At 44.3% G+C, this 24604-nt stretch overlaps 1 protein-coding gene across 1 annotated transcript in view; it reads left to right on the plus strand.

Annotated features, from left to right (window-relative positions):
• TUBGCP4 (tubulin gamma complex component 4) overlaps positions 1–24309 on the plus strand; it is a 339555-nt gene extending 315246 nt beyond the window's left edge. Inside the window, exons 16-17 of the mRNA XM_069222595.1 lie at positions 11648–11764; positions 24047–24309. Of these exons, the coding sequence (XP_069078696.1) occupies positions 11648–11764; positions 24047–24187 (258 nt within the window). The 3' untranslated portion in view covers positions 24188–24309. The remainder of the gene's footprint in view (positions 1–11647; positions 11765–24046) is intronic.
• The last annotated feature ends 295 nt before the right edge of the window (positions 24310–24604 follow it).

Consider the following 24604-nt stretch of genomic DNA (forward strand, 5'->3'; position numbering starts at 1 on the left):
ATTACAACAGCATGTGAAAAAATAGAACCACCCAGCACTGTGACAACATGTAAAACAGCTCAAAAGTTTGAAGATGAAGACTTAAGAGTATGTACTGTATCTCATTGAACTCACATTACTGAAGATATTTAATTTAGGGTCTCATGTATAGCTTGCCAGTTCACACGAGACACAAAGGAGATTATGATAAATGGAAAATACATATGCAAAAAGATTTTTCGAACTGTAATACAAGAAATGTTGTATATTGTATTATGTGTCCTTGTGACAAGGTCTACATCGGACAAACATTGCAAGTGGTAAAAACACGCATCTTGCAACATAGATCAAGGATAAAATGCTCGACAAAGGGTGCTCCACAGTATTGGCTACAATACATGCAAAGAGTTATGGCCGGTCAACAACGGAAAGACTAACCAGATTGGAGGCAAGACTTACTGAAAAGTATTAAACAGCTAGACAAGGGCTCAATGACATAGATGAACTATGGGCACTTATTTAAATCTTCGCGACTAATCAGGCTCTACTGCAAATGTCTGATGATGACAGCTTTATAAAACACTGACTTTTACCATACAAATATGTTTACATACTGATATACATGTCTGTAGACTTGTACTTATGTGATTTCTTACAAATGTGATCTTTATTCTGTATGTGATTTTTCCATCTGGGGGCGTTGTGCCTAGGACTATGTAGATTATGTACTCCTTGTTAAACTTATAGGTAGGTGGTGTTGAGATTGAAGATCATAGGTGTAGGTACAGCACATGATATCCGCTAAATCAGGAGTTTTTAGTTCAGGCAACTATACATGTAGACTTTGAGACTATAGTATAGGCTCCTGTTAGAGATGAAAGATCCCTATGCTTTCCTTTTAGCTGCACCTCCCCCTTATTAGTAATTGTAGATGAGGTCTCGACATTCTCCGTATAGTAGCCTTTTAATGCCAGTCCAAGATGGTGGGCGCTTTTATAGACCCTTTTCACATAACCTCCCGACATATGAAAGAGACGGAATGTCTAGTGTTTAGTTTTTAAACATATGCCTTGTTAGAGACGTAAGATCCCTTTGTTTTTTTGTGTTTTTTCCTGTGGTTCACCTCCCCCCGCAATTAGCTAGTGTAGGCGAGGTCTAGACATTTTTCATTTAGCAGTCCTTTAATACCAATCTAAGATGGCTGGAGATTTAATAGACTCGTTTCACATAGCCTTTTGACATGTGAAAGAGACAGCACGTTTAGTATTTAAACATGATCGCCGACGAAACAGTGCTGTATTTTCTTGTACAAGCGCTCCAGGGGTCGCGGCACAAATGATTGAGACCGACTGCCACCGCCGCCCCTCGGATTAAGATATTTAAGACAGTTCAGATTACACGGTAAGCGTGTTAGATTTGCTAGACGTTTTTACGTTGGTGTAGTATGGGCGAGGTGACGTTCTCTTCCCGGTCTTCGTGGTCAAAAGTTTCCCTTTTCCCTGCAGGTATTCGCCAGTTGTTTTGGGCCTGATTGCCTTCATTGACGAGCGGTGCTCTTTCAGATTTAGAAATTAGACATCAGTAAGGTAAACTAATCAAAGCACCCCTCCTTCTATTTGATATTATAGTCAAGTTAAAGCACTCTAGCGGCACGGATTATTATCCTGTCACGAGTAAGCAGTAATGCAAGAAGAAGTCACTATTGCTAATGCACGAGTGGAACATCTTTGGGGTGCCATAAAGCTGGTTTTAAATAATAGAGTTGACATATAGCAGACACTTGGTGAAGGTTCACTCAATCTTATTTGATAGCTTTATAAGCTTCTCTTTTTGAAGTTGATTTTTTGGTTTAATTTAGGTAATATTGTCTCCATTTAGTCCTGATGAGGCCCATAATTATGGGGCCGAAACGTGTCGACACTTTCAGACCAAGCGAGGTTGGGCCATAAAAAATTGAGTGGACCTTTGAGAATTATTCCACGCAATGTAAAGACTCTTGAGAAGAAATGGACAGGCTACCAACAATTGCATGCAAAACAATTTCCAACCATCGCAGTCCAGTGGATTATAACTGTAAATGATTTAAGTAACCATTTCTCCTCAAAGAGAGGAGAACTGTGCGAGACAAGTTGGCTTTTTGATTTTTCACATTATATTATTGTGTTACATTTTTGTCTATTTGTTTTGTATTGAGTTTGCTTGCAGTGTGATTGAGATGCTTTTTAATATTTTGGTATTTAGTTTGTGATTCGTCGTCCTACCTTACAAAATTAAATAAATCATGTAAAGAAATGAGACTTCCTAGAGAGTAATTAAAACTCTTTTTCTTTGGTAATATTATTGATAATTTGTCCCCTCTGTTGTCCACTTGTTTCTTTTTTATGCATAGACTAAAAAGCAGTCTTTCTTCCAAAACAGCGGTGGCTAGCCTGTAGGAGTTGAAGTAGTTTAAAATAAAGTTTTAAGTACTGCTTGACCAACAGTGGCCTGTTGCTTTGAAAATACATCCACACTGTAATGTATGTGGAATGGACGATGTGACAGCCTTACATATGTCTGCCATTGGTATGTTCCCTGAAAATGCCATGCAAGCACCTTTTTTCCTAGTGGAATGTGCTTTAGGAGTTATTAAAAGTTGTCTTTTTGCTTTAATGTCACATGTTTGAATACATCTTACAATCCATCTAGCTAATCCTTGCTTAGAGATAGGATTTCCTTTATGTTGCTGTTGTAAAGCTACAAAAAGCTGTTTAGTTTTCCTAAACTCTTTTGTTCTGTCAACATAGTACATTAGAGCTCTTTTAAGGTCAAGAGTATGAAGAGCTCTTTCAGCAGTTGAGTCTGGCTGTGGGAAGAAGACTGGCAATTCCACTGATTGGTTAATGTGAAAAGGAGAAACTGGCAAAAAAAATTGGATTTGTCCTAAGCACTACTTTATGTTTGTGTACCTGGAATTTTTTTTCCTCCAGAGTGAATGCTTGTATTTAACTAACTCTTCTTAATTAAGTAATTGCTACTACGAAAGCAACTTTCCAAGTGAGAAATTGAATATCACATGAATGCATGGGCTCGAATGGTGGCGCCATTAATTTTGTGAGTACAATATTGAGATTCCATGCAGGAACTGGTGGGGTTCTTGGTGGAATAATACGCTTAAGTCCTTCCATAAAAGCTTTTATGACAGGGGCTCTGAAGAGAGAAGTATGTTGTATGGTTTGTAAGTATGTTGATATAGCAGTAAGATAAATTTTAATAGAAGAAAAATCTAAATTAGCTTTTTGTAAATGAAGCAGGTAGCATTCCATATCCTGTATTGATGCTTTAAGTGGGTCTATATTTTTGGGCTGACAGTAGTAAACAAAATTTCTGATGGATACAACTACCTGTGGATTCCTCACCTCATGAATACTCCCATGGCGCCAGCATTCGACGGAAATCTTCTTACTAGTCTCTGCACGTCGACGAGGACGTCACTGTCTCGCACGCGACGCCGTCTGATGTCATACAGGCAATAAGAGGTCCTCGACGACGTGCGGACGTCAGTTCCCTTTTTTCCGTGCATTCGAAACGGTTATCTTCGAGGGAGCAACTGTTACTCTTGCGGTTACAGTGTATATCTTGCTGCGTACTCTTTCTCTGTGGAAATAATGTCGCAGAGAAAGTCTGGATTTAAGCCTTGTCGTGAGTGCGGAGGCAAGATGTCGGTGACGGATCCTCATTCCGATTGCCTTTGGTGTTTGAGCTCCGACCACGACGTCTCGACTTGTGATTCATGTCAGCACATGAATCCGAAGGCCCTTAAAGAACGTGAGGCGAAGCTGTTTATGGCCAAGTCAAAGGAGAAGCATCACAAGAAGTCTTCTCCAAGACATCGGCGTCATCGAGACTCCCGGCGCCGTAGAGAATCTCGGCGTCATTCAAGGGAGGCTCGTTCCAGGTCTCCGGATCGGCGCCGAAAGACATGGGAGGTCAGCCCCACGGTGACGCCGCATCCTTCGACGCCGTTGCCCTCTCCGGCGTCACCAACTTCGCCTGGACAGGCGTCGGTGATTGAGGTATTGGAGCCTCAAGTGTTTTCTCCGGCGCAGACGCCGAGGCCGGCGTCGGGGTCGCCTCCGAGACAGGCACCCCAGTATCCGGCTTTTCCCACCCCTGGAGCCGATAGTTCCGCATTCTTGAATGCGATGTATGCCATCTTCCAACAGATGGCTCCAGGGAGTGCTCCGGCTGGGCCTTTGGCCTTTTCTTTGGGTGATCCTGCGCCTCTTCGGCCGGCACCCTTTATGCCCTTTCTCCCGTTTGGGAACGTGGGCTCGGCGCCAGTGTCGGCGCCGGTGGCCGCTCCGGTGTCTTCGGAGGGATTGGCCCCAGGGATCTCCATCCCGTCGACGTCGAGATTTCGGCCTGTGACTCCGGTGGGTCCATCTGTTTCAGCTGCTCTTCAGTCGGCGCCGAAGTTACCCGTGGCGCCGGATGCGGCGTCGGTGGCTTCGGAAGATCGGCGCCGATCTCCGACTTCGGCGGAGGCATTGTCGACTCCGCGGATTGAGCAACGACTGCATTCAAGGAGGCGTGCTCTCCGGGTACTAGAAGAGCAGGAGTACCAACGAGCCCTAGAGGAAGGAGAGCTAGAGGACTCGGGTGATGGGCTGCGTGGACCGGAGTCGGCCAGTGGGCTGGACACTTCCCCTGAGTGGGACCTTTCGTCCCCGGGGGAATATACTGAGGAAGCTGCTTCCTTTCATACAGTGGTACGGAAGGCAGCTAGTTTTTTGGACCTGCCTTTGCCGGTGGTGGAGGCGAAACAAAACCTTTTGACGGAGGTGTTGCATCCGGCCTCAGCCGCGGCGGAGCCTCTGTTACCTTTTAATGACGCTCTGCTGGATCCGGTTTTAGAGGTGTGGAAGAGGCCGGCATCTTCCCCAGCAGTTCACAGAGCCGTGGCCAGGAGGTATCGGACGGCTCCAACTGATCTTGGTTTCCTATCTAGGCACCCTACGCCGGAGAGCTTGGTAGTGCAGGCCTCCTGTTCGTCCAAGTCAGCGCCTGGTTCTTTCCCGACGGTGCCTGGGGACAGAGACTCAAAAAAGCTAGAGGCGCAGTCGAAGAAGATTTTTTCGTCCTGCAGTCTGGCGTTAAAAGCCACTAATGCGACCTGTATCCTGGGGAGGTATATTCATGCTCTGATGGATGACATCTCCTCTTCGTTTACAGAGCTTCCCCAGGGTCTTTTGGATCTTGTCTCTGATGCCCAGGCTGCTGCGACCCAAATTATCCAGACGGGACTGGATACCACCGACTCGGTAGCCAGAGCAATGGGCACAACTGTGGTGGAAAGGAGACAGGCCTGGCTCCGTAACTCGGGCTTTTCGGCAGATGTACAGTCCACATTGTTGGATCTCCCGTTTGATGGGGACAAACTGTTTGGGGCTAAGGCTGATTCGGCCTTGGAACGTTTTAAGGAGAGCAGGGCCACGGCTAAGTCGTTGGGACTCCAAGCTCCTTCTTCCACGGCCTCTTCCAGATTCTTCAGGAGGTTTCGTGGATTTGGGCGTGGCTCTTTCTCCTCTTCCTTTCGGGGAAGATATCAGCAACCTGCCTCTTCCCATCCCTATAGATCTTTTAGGGGGAGGGGTAGGGTCCGCACCAGGGGAGCCTCTCAGCAGCACTCTGCCTCTTCCTCATCCTCTGGCGGGGTGCAGCAGGGGAAGCAGCCTTAGGCTTCCACCATTTCCCACTCACTCCTCTCCTGTAGGGGGAAGATTACAGCATTTTCTCACCAAATGGGAGACTGTTACGTCGGACACTTGGGTTCTCAGTGTTGTGGGAAAAGGCTACACCCTTCCCTTTCGGGAGTTTCCGCCCCTCATCCCGCCCCGCCCTTCGTATTGTTCACAAGAACACCTCCTGTTGCTAGAACAGGAGGTAGAAGTCCTCCTTTTAAAGGGCGCGGTGGAGTTGGTCCCGGAGCAGGAAAGGGGTCAAGGAGTTTACTCAAGGTATTTCCTGATTCCCAAGAAGGATGGTCGTTTGAGACCAATTCTGGACCTGAGGATCTTGAATTGGTTCCTCAAGCAGGAAAAGTTCAAGATGCTGACCCTAGCACAGGTGCTTTTGGCGTTGAACATGGAAGACTGGATGGTGTCTGTCGACTTGCAGGATGCTTACTTTCATATCCCGATACTCAAGTCGCACAGGAAGTATCTCCGGTTTGTGGTGGGATCGCAACACTACCAGTTTGCGGTCCTTCCGTTTGGTCTTACTTCAGCACCTCGAGTCTTCACGAAGGTGATGTCGGTGGTTGCGGCAGAGCTCAGAAGGAAGGGGATAGCAGTATTCCCTTACTTGGACGATTGGTTGATCAAAGCCAAGTCCCCGGAGCTTGTGTTGCGTCATCTGCAGTCAACAACCCAGTTGTTGTTCGACCTGGGCTTTTCGGTGAACGAGCCCAAATCTCACCTAGAGCCCTCTCAGCGCCTCCTGTTCATAGGGGCAGTACTGGATACAACATTGGGTCGGGCCTTTCCTCCGCCTCAGCGGATTCAAGATATTCAGGATTTGGTTCCAATGTTTCGAAATGGAGCGGTAGTTCCAGTCCTCAAGGTCCTTCGTCTGCTCGGTCTTTTTGCCTCCTGCATTCTGTTGGTCACGCATGCTCGCTGGCACATGAGGGCTCTTCAGTGGTGCCTCCGAAGGCAGTGGTCTCAACACAGAGGGGATCTAGAGGGTACTGTCAAGATCTCCAGAGATGCTGCTGTGGATTTGAAGTGGTGGATTGCAAGCAACAATCTTTCACAAGGAAAGCCGTTCCAGCAGTCGCCACCAGTGGCCACAGTCATAACGGATGCTTCCACTCTAGGGTGGGGAGCTCATCTGGGGGATCTGGAGATCAAAGGTCTTTGGTCTCCAGAGGAACAGATGTTTCACATCAATCTGTTAGAGTTACGGGCTGTACGTCTGGCTCTCAAGGCCTTCCTCCCTTCCCATCGTGGTCAGTCGGTACAGGTCCTAACGGACAATACTACCACGATGTGGTACATAAACAAGCAGGGAGGAGTGGGGTCGTACCTTCTCTGCAGAGAAGCTCTTCGACTATGGTCCTGGGCAAAGGACCATCGGATTTGCTTGATAGCAAACCATCTGGCCGGAGTCTTGAACGTGCGTGCGGACAGTCTCAGTCGCCACTTCTCGGCAGACCACGAGTGGCGTCTCCATCCAGATCAAGTCCGTTTAATCTTCCAGAAGTGGGGGTTTCCTCGGGTAGATCTGTTCGCCACTCGAGAGAACGCGCATTGTCCGTTGTTCTGCAGCCTTCAGTATCCGATGCAGGAAGCGTTGGGGGACGCGTTTCAAATGACCTGGTGCGGCCAGTTGCTTTACATGTTTCCTCCCATACCCTTGATTCCTCGAGTATTGAGGAAGATTCGCCAAGACCGGGCTCTAGTAATCTTAATAGCTCCGGATTGGCCAAGGAGGGTGTGGTACTCCGACCTTCTCCAACTCTCAACGTGCCCGCCGCTCCGTCTCCCTTTCAGGGCAGACCTCCTCTCACAGTCGCAGGGGCAGGTTCTACACCCCAACCTCCAGAGTCTGCACCTACATGCCTGGAGATTGAACGGGGCAACCTGAGTTCCTTCTCTCTCCCGCCTGAGGTAGTGGATGTTATATTAGCGGCCAGGCGACACTCCACTAAATCTATCTACGCTAATAGGTGGTCTAAATTTGTTGCGTGGTGTGGAGAGAGGCAGATTGATCCTTTACATGCTCATCTATCGGACGTTTTGTCTTTTGCTCTATCTCTGGCGCAAAAAGGTTGTGCAGTGGCTACCATTAAAGGTTATTTATCGGCCTTGTCAGCCTTCATATGTCTTCCAGACCAACCATCTTTATTTAAATCCCCTATTGTTATCAGATTCTTGAAGGGTCTTCTAAATCAATATCCTCCAAAGCCATTCGTTATGCCGCAATGGGATTTGTCCTTAGTCCTGACTTTCCTTATGGGGTCCCCTTTTGAACCTATGCATTCTTGCCCCTTGAGGTATTTGGTTTTAAAAACAGTCTTCCTGATAGCTATAACATCAGCAAGGAGAGTGAGTGAGTTGCAGGCCTTATCAGTAAAACCCCCTTATACAACTTTTTATGGGGATAAGGTGGTGTTGAGGACCAAGGCTGCTTTCCTCCCGAAGGTTGTTTCACCCTTCCATTTGGCTCAGGCAATTACTTTGTCCACGTTCTATCCTCCGCCTCATCCTTCCAAAGAGGAAGAAAGACTGCACCGTCTGGACCCAAAGAGAGCGTTGAGCTTCTTTATCGATAGAACAAAGGATTTCAGGCTGGAGGATCAGCTGTTTATTGGATACGTGGGCAAGAGGAGAGGAAAGGCAGTCCACAAGAGAACACTATCCAGGTGGGTTGTTCTTTGCATTAAAATATGTTACTCTTTGGCAAAGAAGGATCCTCCTGAGGGCATTAGAGCTCATTCCACCAGAGCTAAGTCGGCCACTTCGGCCTTAGCCAGAGGTGTTCCTGTGGTCGACATCTGCAAGGCCGCAACTTGGTCGTCCCTTCACACTTTTGCAAAACATTACTGTTTAGATTCTGAGGTTAGAAGGGACGGCCATTTTGCACGGTCAGTGCTGCAGGATTTCTTGGTTTGACCATTTAGGCACCCACCGCCGGGCGTGGTACTGCTTTGGGACTCTATTCATGAGGTGAGGAATCCACAGGTAGTTGTATCCATCAGAAGAACGAGTTACTTACCTTCGGTAACGACTTTTCTGGTGGATACATTAGCTACCTGTGGATTCCTCACGGTCCCACCCGCCTCCCCGTTGCCTTTATGGTCTTGCCAGGTAATCCTTGAGTGCGCTCCTCTTGGTCTTTGAGGGTGCAATAGATGTATATATATAATATATTTATATATATGTAGGTATATGTGTATATATCTTTATGTATATACTTGGTGTGTGTATATATTTTAAAAGAGAGAGTTTTATATATATATATATATATATATATGTACATAAAAAGATTTACAGTTATTCATACAATGTGGGGTATTTTTACAATATAATGGATGTTGCTTTGTTCTTTCATTGCATTGCCTGGTTGTTCTCATGCACGTAAAAAATGATTGGTACTGACGTCCGCACGTCGTCGAGGACCTCTTATTGCCTGTATGACGTCAGACGGCGTCGCGTGCGAGACAGTGACGTCCTCGTCGACGTGCAGAGACTAGTAAGAAGATTTCCGTCGAATGCTGGCGCCCTGGGAGTATTCATGAGGTGAGGAATCCACAGGTAGCTAATGTATCCACCAGAAAAGTCGTTACCGAAGGTAAGTAACTCGTTCGTTTCCACTTGTTAGCATAGCATTGTCTAGTTGTAGGTTTGCATGCTTGTTTTAGAACTCCCATACATTCTAATGGAAGGTGTAAATATCCAAATTCTATGACTTCAGGACCCAAATTGCTAAGTTGAGAACACTAGGATTGGGATGCCTGATTTGACCCTTGTTCTCTGTTAACAGATCTGGTCTGTTTGGAAGTTTGTGATGTCGTACTACTAACCGATCTAGTGGTGTTGTGTACCAGTGTTGTCATGCCCAGGTGGGAGCTATGAGTATCATGGTGAGAGAGGTGTGACGCAGTTGACCAGAAATGGAATTAATGGGAGAGGGGGAAAAGTGTAAGCAAATATTCCTGACCAATTGATCCATAGAGCATTGCCCTTGGACAGAGGGTGTGGGTGTCAGGATGCAAAGGTTTGGCATTTTGTATTTTCCCTTGTTGCGAAAAGGTCTCTGGTGTTCCCCACATTTCAAAGTACTGTTGAAGTACCTGTGAGTGAATTTCTCATTTGCGTATTTGTTGCTGCGTCCTGTTTAGTAGGTCTGCCAGCTGGTTGTGTATCCCTGGGATGTATTCTGCTAGCAGGTAAATCTGATTGTGAATTGCCCACTTCCATATTGTTTGGGCAAGGAGGGACAGTTGAGATGAATGTGTTCCTCCTTGTTTCTTCAGATAATACATTGTTGTCATATTGTCTGTTTTTATTAAGACTGTTTTGTTCTTGAGTAAAGGTTGAAAAGCTTTTAGGGCGAGAAACACAGCTAACAATTCTAAATGGTTTATGTGATAAGTTAATTGCATTGAATTCCATTCCTCTTGTATGGTTAGGTTGTTGAGGTGAGCTCCCCAACCTGTCATTGACGCATCTGTTGTTATTATGGTCTGAGGCACAGGGTCCTGAAATGACTGCGCTTCTATTAAATTGTTGTGATTCCACCATTGTAGAGTGTTGTGAGTTTGGTGGTCTAACAACACTAGATCCTGCAATTGACCCTGTGCTTGAGACAATTGTTGTGAGAGACACTGTTGCAGTGTTCTCATGTTTAATCTGGCATGTGGTTCTATTGCTATGCATGATGGCATCATTCCCAATAGTTTCATGATAAATCTTACTGTGTCACATTGATTGGGCTGTATCTGTGATATGAGATTTTGAAAAGCCTGTATCGTTTGTGTATTTGGGTAGGCTAGGGCTTTTGGGGTATTGAGAATAGCACCTAGGTAAGGTTGAACCCGTGCTGGTTAAAGATGAGATTTTTGGTAGTTAATTGTGAACCCTAATGTGTGTAGGGTATCTATTGTGTATTGAGTGTGTTGCTGGCATTGTATAATGTTGCTTGATTTTTTTTAGCCAATCATCTAGATAAGGAAAGACATGTATGTGTTGTCTTCTTAGATGAGCTGCTACTACAGCTAGACATTTTGTGAAAACTCTTTTTGCTTATCAAAAAACACTATTTCTACCAAGAGGCTCACCTTTCATAGGTAAGTACCAACACTTTTAGTGTCATTTGATGTTACGTTTGTCTATTCGCTTGCCTCGTACAGAGTGAGTCAGTTGAGAGAAGCAAGAGACCCAGGATAATGTGCTACATGTCTAAACTCTTATAGAAAGGCGAGACCTATTGCTTGTATAAATTGCGAACTTCAGGGGTGATGGTCAGCTGTTCCTCCTATGCTGCCATTCCTGCATTGGTTGCCAGTCACAGGAGGTCGCCACCTGCCTGATTATTATTTATTAGAGAGATTGTTCTACACCCCCTTGACTGATGTAACCTGTTAGTGCACAGGCCACTAGGCCGAGAGAAAACATGGGCCTGGTAGGAGAAACACAAAATTTAAGGGGCATGATTGTTGTTTATGAAAGTGGGGAAGATACCTTGATAGCAACTATAGAGAAACCGGTCCTTATTTGAAGTTCTCCTGTAGAACCAACTTGGATTTTCCCTGTGGCAAATAACAGATGGGGCGAAATTCTTGCGGCATTCCAAGATTCTGTGCTTTGCTATGGAAAATTGTATTAGTTCACTGATTTCTGCAGGTTTTCACCTCTGTCTGCACACTTTCCCCCCACACACTATGGATGATTTTTGCTGCTGAAATCTGCACGGGGAAAATAACTCCTGAATGCCTTGTTCCTGCCCAGCTCATATTTTGAATTCAGGAGTAAGGTCATGTTTACAACCGAATGAGAACTGCATTAAAAGCAAAGACATTGTCTGGATTATTAAAGCTTATAAAATTAGTTTGCCAACTTGTACAACTTCTCTCTAAAGCAACATACATATTTGCTCTCTTACTTGCCTGCGATTTCTGTAGGTGTTCCACTGTCTGAATGAAATTCTGGAGTTGTGTCACAGATTTTGCTCCTTCATCAGTCAAAACCTGGGTCCTTTGAATATTCAAGGAGTGGAGCAGCTGGAGGCCCTTGGAAAGGTGGGTGTTTTAGTTCCTTGTCTATGATTCAATCATACTTTGTTAGTTTTATGCAAGCAGCTATACTGTTGGTAACAGTACTAAGAACACCCAAACAGAACTTGCATCTAGGTTTCTTGAAATTCAACATTTATTATACTTGTATAGCTGTGGTTGTAAACCCCATAATGTTTCCAGTAACAACCCCAATTCTAGTGATATGCTCTAAAGGGCAAAAACTGACCAGTGTGAATGAGATTCTCTTTTTGTCCTGTGGTCTATCAAAACAGAACGGTTTTGGTTTCATGTGCGCCTTCTTAAGGAATTTCACCAAACTATGGGAAAAGTGATTGGGGAACATAGGATCTGACATTAAAGCAGATATATTGAAGATAGTACAACAATATACATGATAAGTCTCTAGACTTAAGCACCTGCTGCTTAACTTTTTGCCCTAATAGATTACACAGTATGTGTCTGAGGGTGCCTCCCACTGCCCAGGTATAATGATTCTGAGGCAGACTTCAAACATGTGATGTGGCAAAACACAGGTACGCAAGATTACTAGGGAAGATTTTTTTGTTATTGGAAAATAGCTTGGGAAAACGTAGACAGTATCCCAGGATTGATGCCCAGACCCAACAAAGATTAATTAATTCATAGGTTTATTAACCTAGCAATAGGCCTTGTCAGGTGGTGAGTTGCTATGACAAGGCTTATCAGAAATGTATTTGCCTTAAAATGCTGTAGCAGAGTAGTAGAAATAATAGTGGGGAAAAAGGGCCTTTTTAATATCTGCAGCACATTGTCATAGAAAAAGCTTGTCCTTGATATAGAGAGTATGAGAGGAAAAAACAGCCTGATAGATTAATACTGAAAGCTTGAAAATATGACCTGTACCCTTAAGGACCCTAGAGAGACCCCTTCCCATAATGCACTGTAGTAGCAGTTTGCCTGAGAGAGTTGGTTATTTTTTTCCGACTCCTTCCGGTAGGATGTCAGAACACCTCAGTGATTTTTTTTTCTCACCAAAACTCTGTGTGAAATGTTTAAGTGATAAACATTTTTATCTGATTTTCCTCTTTGCTGAAGAGACTTTTTTGGTCCAAATGCCAGCTCGCTTCACAAACTGTCCATACTGTGGCAGGAGGAAAGCGTCTTCAAATGCTCATAAAGTGTGTGTGGTAGATTTAGCTCCTCAGCACATCACTAAGAGCTGTGACGGTTGTTAAAAAAAAGTTTTAAAGAACCCTCAAAGAAAGAGAAGGCATCAGGCCTTGTGGCTGGATAGATGACATGAGGGCAGAGCAGGAGAGGAAGAAGAGGAGGAGAATGGAGATATCTTCGTCACATCTGTCTCCTCAGAAAAAGAAAAAGAGGTAAAAGGAGATCTGATTCCAAGAGGTCTTCCTCTCGACGCAGTCACTGCCACCTCTCCCATGTACGTCATGCTTCAATGTCAAAGTTGTTGCCTTCAAAAGGTTTGCCACCATCTTGCTCACCTTCCAGACAAGGCTCAACATCGACGGGATCCAACACTGTCACCCACCGTTCATCATCAGGATCAGCGGCGGGGTCCACCTCAATGCCAAAGACCGCTATGGCCCCAGCGGCACAGTCTTGATCAATGTCGAGATCACATTGAACGCTGTCGAGGACAATACAGTCAATGTTGAAATCCTACCATTCGTCATAAAAGTCACAACACTGGACGTTTATGCCTGAGACCTACTCGCCGTTGAAGAGACATATGTCACCGCTGACAGCTACATCTACACCAAAAAGACCTCGTATGATAATGACACCTCTGTCGATGTTGACAGAGTTTCATAAAGGAATTTTGTCGTCGTCATCTGGTCAGGCGCTTTGCAATGTTCGGACTCGCCATCACCTGAACAAGACTCAAGCCTACTACCAATACATCACATAATACCTCCTGAGGACCCTCTACAGGTTCATTTACAACCACTATCTATCTCTGGTAAGACACTGTACCAGAGCGACCCCTATGTCCCCAATTCAAAAATGGAAGGCACCATTAACAGTAAAAATGCCACATCCAGGATCTGTATCACCTAGGACAATGACTCCATCCTCATGGTCAAGATCACTGGATTCTACAACCACCTCTTATACTTCGACTTCTCCAGTGCAGTCTCCATCTAGGGTTTCACCAGTGGATGACATTTTAACATTCCAAGATGCTCTATAAGGGGAGCCTTGAACTTAGGTATGCAGATGGACACCCCTCAACCATCGGTGTCAGTATTATTGGAGACTCTACAACCCAGAGCTTCTACTAGACCTCTTCTTCCAATGCTGCTACATCTCATGGAGATAGCCCAAGAATTACTTTTATACTCCAGCCTCAGTAAAAGTAGCAACTCCGAGACTATTCAAAAACTATAGACTTCCGCAACACGATCTGGATTTCCTCAAATCCGATCGAAAACTGGATTCAGTTATTGTGATGGCAGTGAGAAAGAGACCTGCTTCTGCGCTGGAAACAACAGCCTAACCAGACCGAGAGAGCAAGAGGATGGATGCTGTTGGGAAGAAAATGTGTGGCACAGCTGCCACTCATGAACACAGAGCTATTTCTGCAGCCTTATTAGGAAGATACCATTGGGAAATTTGGGAGTGTGTGAAATCATTCATGGGCCACCTACCCACCCATCATCAACAAGATTACCTAGAGATGGTTAAAGATGGCTCTTTTATATCTAATCAGTCCATCAGTGCTGCAGTGGATTTGGTAGAACTATCAGCCACGGCGTTCTCTCATGGAATTTCACTTTGATGCATGTCTTGGTTAAAACTATCATCTTTGAAACCTGATGCACAATTAAAAATTGCCAACTTGCCGTTCTAAGGATCCTCACTCTTCAGTCAACACATAGAAGAGGAGATGCTCCACATGAAGAATGAGGCAGAAACAGTCAAGGCTGTGGGTTTAGAGGAACAAAAAAAGGGCCTTTAAGCAATTTAAACCCAGTGACAAGTGTGCCTATTATCATAGGTGTCAAGCCCATAGATGGCCGTACCAATACCAGCAACAAAGGCATACTCAAAGAACATTTAAAACAGGTACCAGAGGAAACAATCTCCTCCACATCAGCCCTCACAGACCAAGGGCAAGAATTCTTAGTCGAAGCAATGAGAAGTGTACACCCCCTCCACTGTTACCCACTCCAGTGGGGGGAGCAGTGCAATCTTTCCTGGAAGTGTGGAGACAGATAATGACAGACAAATGGGTACTAAACATCATTCAGAGTAGCTGAGCTCTTTGCTTTACAGATACCCCACCATTAGTCCCTCCACAGAAAGACACAACGACTCATTTGGATGAACTCAAACAAGGACATCTCTTTTATTGCAAAATAAGGCAATAGAGAAAATTCCTCAACATCAAATGAATTTAGGGTTACACTGAAGATATTTCCTAGTTCAAAAGGAAAATCAGCCCAATTAATTTTGACCTATACTAGATCTCTGCTCAACAAATTTATAAATAAAGAAAAATTCAGGATGTTATCTCTTTATCAAATATTCCCTAGTATACGAAAGAATGATTGGCTTTGTGCAGTAGACATCCAGGACGTGTACCTCCACATTCCAATAATCCCACATCACAAACAAATTCCTACAGTTTGTAGTAGGCTGTCATTATTATCAGTATGAGGTACTCCCTTTTGGCCTAAAGTCAGCTCCTTGCACCTTTTCCAAATGCATGGCAGTAGTAGCTGCACAATTGAGAAGAAAAGGTGTTTTCATAAATCCATACATGGATGGCTGGCTGATAAGAGCAGATTCTTTATATAAAGCAAAACAAGCCTACTCCACAACAACATCTCTCCTGGCTTTACTAGGTCTGCAAGTCAATACAGAGAAGTCAGTATCCACTTTCAGTGCCTCAGTTTTCTGGGGGCAACATTAGACACTCAGCAAGAAAACATGTTTCTTTTGGAGGAGAAAGTGTTATCTATACAAACGAAGTGTGCATATTTCCTAAATCAGACCAAACCAAAGGTTCAACAAGTAGCATCTCTGCTGGGGTCAATGGCATCATGCATTTGCATAGTCCCAACTCACTCCTGAACCTATCCAAGCATCCCTGGGGGGATCAGTGGTTGCAAAACGCAGGTCTATGGGAAGATCTGATTCTTCTGACTACCAATGCTAGTCAATCTCTTGCAATCTTCTGGTGGGAGTTCCCTTCCAGAAACCAATACCAAGTCCAACAATTGTCACAGATGCTTCATTGACAGTTTGGGGCACCCATATGAAACATCTGACGATTCAAGGGCTTTCATTTCAAAAAGACAGACTATCACATTAATTTGTTGGAACTGAAAGATGTTCACCAACCTCTCAAAGCCTTCCTCCAGCCTTCGAGTCAAAAGACCTTCTGATCCAGACAGACAACACTACTACAATTTGTTATATAAACAAACTAGGTGGAACAAGGTCAAGACAACTTTCCCTTCAAGCTCAAACAATGTGGTATTAGGCACTGGCGAGAGGGCTTTCCATCACAGCCTTTCACTAACCAGGAGTGCAAAATTTAGAATTGGATTTTCTCTGTCATCAACACAATGACAATCATGAGTGGGCCCTCAACAGCAAAGTGGTGGAAAACATCTTCAAAGACTGGGGCATGCCAACATTAGACTTGTTTACCACTGCCCAAAACAAAAAATGCTGAGGCTGCGCATACAGGGCTATAGAACTAAAACCAAAGTCTCTGGGCAATGCCCTCTTGATAAACTGGTCAACTCCGTCTGTGTATGCTTTTCCACCAGTTCCACTGATTCCGGGAGTAATCCAGAAACTAATCATATCTCGGATCACAATGATATTAATAGTTCCAGTTTGGCCATGACAGTGGTGTCACACAGACCTTCTTCAGTTGTCTATTGCCCATCAGAAATGTCTACCACTCAGACCAGACCTCCTATTCACCGCCAGGGCAAGATTCTACATCCAGCGATCCAGTCAATGAATTTGGCAGAATGGCTCCTGAGATCACCCAGTACGGACATCTAAATCTCCCGACAGATTGCATGAACACTTTGAAATAGGCCAAACATCCATCCACAAAAGCATGCTGTGCGTTTAAATGGAAACGCTTCTGTTTATGGTGTCGGCATAGAATCTGTAATCCCATTGGAGTGCAGGAGAATGTCATCCTACCATATTTATTGCATCTCCCCAAATCAGGACTTTGATTCTCCTCGATTAAAGCATTCTTAATATTACTTAATGCTCTGTCTTCAAGATTCCAGTGGTCATAAACTTCCTAGAAGGACTCAAAAAAGTGTTTCTACCCATCAGAAGACCTTCAGATCTTGGGAAATTAATCTAGTATTGTTGAAACTAATGGATCCTCCTTTTGAACCTATCCATAAGGCAACTCTACAACCCCACAGCACTTGTCTTGGAAAATGGCCTTTCTAGTTGCAATCACCTCAGCTCGTAGAATTAGTGAATTACAGGTTCTTTCTTCAGAAGAACCATTCACAGTTTTTAACCACAACAGGGTTGTACCACGTACACATTCTTCTTTTTACCTAAAGTGGTATCAGAGTTTCATATCGATTAATCTATCACACTACCTACCTTTTTTCCAAATCCCACCTCTGCACCTAGCAACTTCCAAACAATTCATAGCTAGATGAATTGTTTCTTGCATCTCAATATCAAATAGCAAATAAACCGTTGCCAGACAAACCTAAAGCTCACTCAAAGAGAGGCAAAGCCAACACCACTGCTTGAATGAGACATTTGTAAAGCAGCTACTTGGTGGTCGTTACACACATTCCCAAAACATGACTGCCTAGACACCAAGTCTAGAAACCTTTTCAAATAGTCTATCTTGTCCACTTGGGTCTGAGTTCTAGATTTTAAGGATTAGGTCCCAAGTCATTAATTTACATACTCACAGGGTGTGATTTCATTCCGCTGCTTTAGGAGGTTTTCTATTAGCTTGCTATTCTGTTCTAAGTTTGATTATCAATGAAGATCCTATGATGCAGAAGGAAAAGTTATATACCTGTAGCCATAGTTCTGCATTGCAGCAATCTTCATTGAAGTCATAAACACCTTCCCTCCTGCCTGCCTGTCAGTTAAACTCAATATCCTGTACCTCACGTAAAAAAGAACTGACTCTCTCAGGCGAACTGCCACTGCAGTGCATTGTGAGCAGGAGTCTTCCTAGAGTCCTTAAAGGTACAGGCCATATTTTCAAGCTTTCAGTGTTGCCTATCAGGCTGTTTTTTCCTCTCATGCTCTCTATGTCAGACAGGCTTTTTTGGACCAAAACATTCTCTTCAGCAATGAGGAAAATCAGATAAAAGTGTATACTTGACAAAACAGATGAAAAACTGTCAAGTTAAATTGATTTCAAAGCGCAGAGAAAACATTTCTCACAGAGTTTTAGTGAAAAAAAAATCACCTGAGGTGTTCTGAGATCCTACCGGAAGGAGCCACAAAAAACCTGACTCTCTCAGGGAAACTGCTACTGCAGTGCATTGTGGGAAGGGATCTCTTCAGGGTCCCTAAGGGTAAAGGCCATATTTTAAAGCTTTCAGTGATAGCCTATCAGGCTGTTTTTTCCTCTCATGCTCTCTATGTCAAGGACAGGCTTTTTCTTTAACCATGTGTTGCAAATATTAAAAAGGCCCTTTTTTCACTATTATTCCTACTATGCTGCTACAGCAATTGAAGGAGAATACGTCTCTTATAGTCTACACTGAGACTATGAACAAAATTATTGCAGTGATAAACGCTATAAAGACATGTTCATGAAATCTAAACATAGGTTAAAAAAGGTGTTCCAGGGTCTGCACAGGCAGCATGGGATTATTCTAAGTTTGACTTCAATGAAGATTCCTACAATGCAGAACTTTGGCTACAAGTATGTAACTTTTACATTCCTTTGTACAGGCGGTATATGTTTGTATCAGGCACACAAAAGGAGACAGGAGGAGTGCTTCCAATAAGTCTAACAACTGGCATTCTCTTAGGGTATCATTCCAATCCATCGTTATTTAGCCCACCATGCCACCTCAGAGCTGTATGCAAATCAGTTTTTTTTTTATTCTTTTAATTTAAGGGTGACAAGCATATATTGCACATTACAGGTGTTCTCGGCATAGAACATTATAAACAGGACACAATCTCAGAAAGTATTACCATATCCATTAGTCCCCCGCCCTGATCTGAGTCGTCTGAGGTTTTCGTCTGAGGTGCTCCATCCCACCCCAGGCAGTCATGAGGCACAGTGACGGGAGAGGTGGGGCACACAGTCCTCCCCTGCATTCATTCCATTTCCTCCACCCCTTCCCCCATTTCGGTGGGCTCCCGACTCATATTCGTAGCCTTCTCTGCGATCATACACCAATCCATGTCCCTCTTCCAGTCTTGCAAAGCAGGTGTTTCTGCAGAGCCCAATAGTCTGGCAATGTTTCACTGAGCAACCACCATGCCTAGCGTTACCAGCTGTCTCTCTGACCTTCACACTTCTGTTGGACCCCATATGTTCAGCAAGCACCTCTTCATTGATAGACAGTTCCTCCGCTAGGAGATCTCTAAGGCATGCCAGTACCAAGGACAAGTACTGTCTAATTTCTGGGCATTCCCAAAGTATATGCACTGTCCTGTACTCCCTGAGACAAAGGTTGTTTGGTGCCCTACCCATCCTGAATCGGAGTGTAGATTGTAAATATGTTCAATGGAGTATTTTCAACTGAATCGGTCGAAATCTGGAGCGAATTCCCACCTCTCTCTGGGACGCCAGTGCCTCCTCTCACTCCTCCTCCACCAGCTCTCCCAGGCCCCGCTCCCACTGTTACTGGAGGTGCTGTAGCGGAACCAAGTAGGGGGTATTATCAAGGACATGCAAGAAGTGTGGCAACACCATCATTTTGAAGAGAGCTGCCCTTTCCAACAGTGGTAGTGGCAGTGTTCTGCAGTGCTGTATATCTAGTTTAAGTTGCCATAGGACGGGGGCCAAGTTGTGGGAGTAGTGGTCAACGGAGACTCTTGTGACATAAATTCCAAAGTATTTAAAACCATCTGGTTTTGTTTCCACAGGGCACCCTCAGGGCAGGCGGGGGGGCATTCCCTCTCAAGATATAGAGACCGGACTTCGTCCAGTTGATTGTGTATTCGAAGTACTACCTGAACAGAGTTGTGATGTGTAATATGTGGTCCAGGGAGGCAGTGGGCTTCATGATATACCGTAGTACATAATCAGCGTAAAGTGATATTCGATCCTCCAACCGGTCATCCCAGCTGATCCCTGTGACTAAGGGGTCCATCCACATCCATGCTGCAAGCGGCTTGAGGGCTAGCGCGAACAGCAGGGGCGATAGGCAAATCAGTATTGGTCCTGCCCCCATAGAAACAATGCAGTCTGAACCGCCAAGCCAGGTACTCTCCAGACCGGAACACAAGCAGCTCAAATCCGATTTTGCCGTGAATGGGTCTCTTCAGTTGGGTGTAACTTAGTTCTAGTGAGACAGTGAGCAAGGGACACAAATCTGGCCATACCCTTGGCCACCCAGTACATTACACTAAACACACAAAAAGTGGTAAGAGGAATGCTTGCAATAAGCCTAACCACTGGGAAACGTTTGGGTTGCATTTCAACCCATCGTTCATTCACCAGGTGCAGGTGGGGTACCTGTAAGTCATACTTAACGATTATCGCTACCTACTGGAAAAGACTTGGTGAAGCCTTACTTAGAGCCATAAATCCAACTAGCTTTATGCATTTATTCCCTCCCTCTGTATGGTCCCCTGCTGCCTCCTGATGCCCTAATTTGGTTATCACTAGGTTCCTGTATAAGTCTTTTGAGTCAAGTGCATCTTCAACTTTAAACTACTGTAGGAAAATGTCACTGTTGGCATGGTCACCCCCAACTTTTTGACTAGTGTTGATGCCAGCCTTGATTGGAAGTGTGCTGGGACCCTGCTAACCAGGCCTCAGCACCAGTATTCTTTCCCTAAAACTGTACCTTTGTTTCCACACTTGGCATAGCCCTGGCACACAGTTAAGTCCCTTGTAAAAGGTACCCCTGGTACCAAGGGCCCCGTTGGCCAGGGAAGGTCCCTAAGGGCTGCAGCATGTATTATGCCACCCTCAGGGACACCTCACTCTGTGCATGCACACTGCTTTGCAGCTTGTGTTTTGCTGGTGGGGAGAAAAGACAGTGGACTTGGCACACCCCTCAGAGTGCCATGCCCACAAACCACTGCCTGTGGCATAGGTAAGCCACCCCTCTAGCAGGTCTTACGGCCCTAAGCAGGGTACACTATGCCACAGGTGAGAGCATAGCTGCAAGAGCACTATGCCACTACAGTGTCTAAGTCAATTCTTAGACATTGTAAGTGCAGGGTAGCCAGTACGAACTCCACAGCACCATAATGGCTACACGGAATACTGGGAAGTTTGGTATCAAACTTCTCAGCACAATAAACCCACACTGATGCCAGTGTGGGATTTGTTGAGAAATGCACACAGAGGGCATCCTATAGATGCCCCCTGTATGTTAGCCCAACTGCTAGTGCAAGGCTGACTGGTCTGTGCCAGCCTGCCACTTCCAGACAAGTTTTTGACCACATGGGGTGAGTGCCTTTGTGCACTCTCTGGTCAGAAACAAAGCCTGTCCTGGGTGGAGGTGCAGCAATGACCAGCAGGCGGCCCTCACCCTTGTGTAGTCAGTGGCTTGACCAAGAGGCCCCCCTGTGCCCTGCCTGCAGCGCCTAAGTGACCCCCGGGTCTCTCCATTGAGTTCTATTGAGAACCCAACACCCTGTTTGCACACTGCACCTGGCTGTCTCAGTACAGCTGAGGGGCCTACTTGGGGCCCCTCCAGTACTCTTCCAAACCCCCCTGGTCTGCCCTCCGACAACATGGGTACTTACCTGCAAGCAGCCTGGAACCAGAGTACCCCCTCTCTCCATAGTCGCCTACTTTATTTTGGCTCCTGTTTGAACTCTGCACCTGACCAGCCCTGTGTTACTGGTAGTGGGTGTTTGAGGTTGCCTTGAACCCCCAACGGTGGACTACCTATACCCTGGAGATTCAACCCGTAAGCGTGGTACTTACCTCCAAAACAGTACTGTACTTACCTCCCCCAGGAACTGTTGAAAATGGCAGTGTCCACTTTTAAAATAGCCTTTTGCCATTTTAATGAAAACTGTGTACAGTATTGAATCTATTCAAAGTCTCAACTATTATTATGCAAAGTACCTTTCATTTAATGTACTTACCTACTATATTAATAATATTGTGGTTCTAAAAATAAATTAACAAAATATTATTTTTCTATATAAAAACCTATTGGCCTGGAGTTAAGTCCATTGAGTGTGTGTTTTCACTTATTGCTTGTGTGTGTACAATAAATGCTTAACACTACCCTCTGATAAGCCTAACTGCTTGACCACACTACCACAAATAGAGCATTAGTATTATCTATTACTGCCTCTGGCAAGCCTCTTGGGGAACCCCTGGACGCTGGGCACACTACATCTCATTTTGGTATAGTGTATATAGAGCCAGCTTCCTACAACTACTTTCAAGACAAATTAGCTTTTCTAGCGCCATAGCAGTGTCCAAGCACATGTCCAAGCACATAAGCGAAATTCAAGCCCTTGCGTCCTAGAACTAGGCCTTGAAAAATGATAACAATGTTATTAGACCTGCAGGTCGAGTAAATTGTGTAATCTACTTGACTTAATTGTAACGTACTTGACCTGTAAACAAGTCTCATTGTGTGACCCTAGTCAAATATTGTATCATACAGTCTTGCCTTTTTCTTCATTCTCACAAATGAGTGCACATTCGAAAGTGTGAGTTCAGCATTTCTGCTGTACAAAAAACCTCTTTGATTAAATAGACTAAACATTTGCTCATTTATAATAAGAATCTATCCCACATATTGGCTACACATGATCAATGATGTGTCTCTTAGTTTACTAATAGCATTGCCATCAAGGCAGGAGTGTTTCTCAGTTTGTTTAAACACTTACTTTTAGTAAATATATTAGCACTAACTTCCAGCTTTACGGATGAACCTGTATATGGTATTAACAATAATCTGTGACAATTAGGTTTCAGAAAACATATTTATCATTTGTACATCACCAAGTGAAGTGCTGTGATTTGTTTTCATCCTATTAAAATATTGTATCATCACACACAAGTAAAAAAAAAAAAAAAGGGCTTTCACAACCACTAACATATTTTGAAATGTTTGTACAGTTGACTTAGTTATTTAAATGTTGTATGTTAGGAAAGACCTGACAACCCATAGCCTTTCGTTTCATGCTGTTTAAAGCAGGTCAGACAGTTCACCTTACAAAATCTTGAAACTCTGCAGTCAGAAGGAAAAAAGGCAAACTGACTTTTGGCTTCTGTCTCTGAACACAGAGCAAATGTGACAAGAGCAAGACTTAAAGGCATCTTTAGTGCTCCTTCACTGTCTGATTGAACAAAACACCTGTTCTTTGTCAACTTGCCAGAAGGGGCGAGTAGGTCCTAAAAAAACAGCTCGACCTGATAAAATATGGCTCACCATAGTGAGTGGGTGAGTAGGTTTTCGGGGCCTTCTGGAACTATTAATGGAGTTTCAGAGACAGGACCCATCATTCCTTCATCTCAAAAGCACACTTGGACCACTATCTAGATGAATAAATAGTTTTTTCTAACTTTTCTGCACCTTAGTTTTTCCTCTGAGTAGACTCTCCACAAATTAATCATGAAGTGCACACTTCCAGTTTTCATTCCTCTTTTTTGTGATGTTTGGGGACAGTGATGCCAGCTGAGTGCTAAGGCCACCATCACCAGATTGAAAATCATCTTGCATCACCATAGTTATATGGTAGATGGAGCCCATCCTTCTTCCAGTGTCACATCACTCCACAAGAGCTAAAGCTGCATCAGTAGCATTCTCCAGGGTGGTTATGTGGCCTGCCACATCGAATTTTGTCATTAAATGTATCTTGAAGCTTCCTCCTGGGGCAGTGTAAAGTTTGGCCAGGAGTTAAGCTGGCTCATGCTGCTATTTTATAACTTCTTCCCTTTCTCAGCTACTGTGGATTCAGATCATAAGGTAATGGGAAAGAACAATGTTTTAAAGCAGGAGAAAATAAACCTTTATTATGTCTACCCACTACCAGCAATACTTATGCATTCTAATCTACAGTAATGTAAGTACATTTAAGTTAGCTTTTCTATGTAGTACGTAAATGAAAGATGATGCGTTTGTTAATTCTTCCACCTCTTGTGTCTTACAGGCCTTCGACAATCATTCTTCTTTGCTCTTCAGAATTCTTTCCAGTGTGCGGAACCACCAGATAAACCCAGACCTGGCACAGCTGCTGCTACGATTGGATTATAACAAATTCTACCAAAGTGGTGGTACACTGGGAAGGTAGAAACACCGCTTTGAAACTCTTCCATTGAAATCTTAATCTCAGAATGCTGGAAGATGTGGGTCTTCCCTTATGTTGCCCCGCTTGTTTTCTGGATGGTATGCCTTTGGAACTTAACAATGATTTCTTCGTAAAAGGCATACTTACATGCAGCAAAAACAAATCAGTCACACCATCGTATTTCTCCTGAACCGTAGTTTCTAAATACTGTTGTGGATCAGAGGAGGAGAGGAAAATATGACATTTTTTCAGGAACACATGTTCTATTGGACTATGTGTTCTTTGTTTTGATTTGTTTTCTCTTTGAAAGTCAACCAACGAAATGTTTTGCAACACAAAGATTCATAATCTTGTTGAATAACCAGGTGCATATGTAGTGCTACAAATCCTGAACCCTTGGACTTTTCAGAATTTCACTGC

This window comes from Pleurodeles waltl, chromosome 3_1, assembly GCF_031143425.1.
Source record: "Pleurodeles waltl isolate 20211129_DDA chromosome 3_1, aPleWal1.hap1.20221129, whole genome shotgun sequence".
Lineage (NCBI taxonomy): Eukaryota > Metazoa > Chordata > Amphibia > Caudata > Salamandridae > Pleurodeles > Pleurodeles waltl.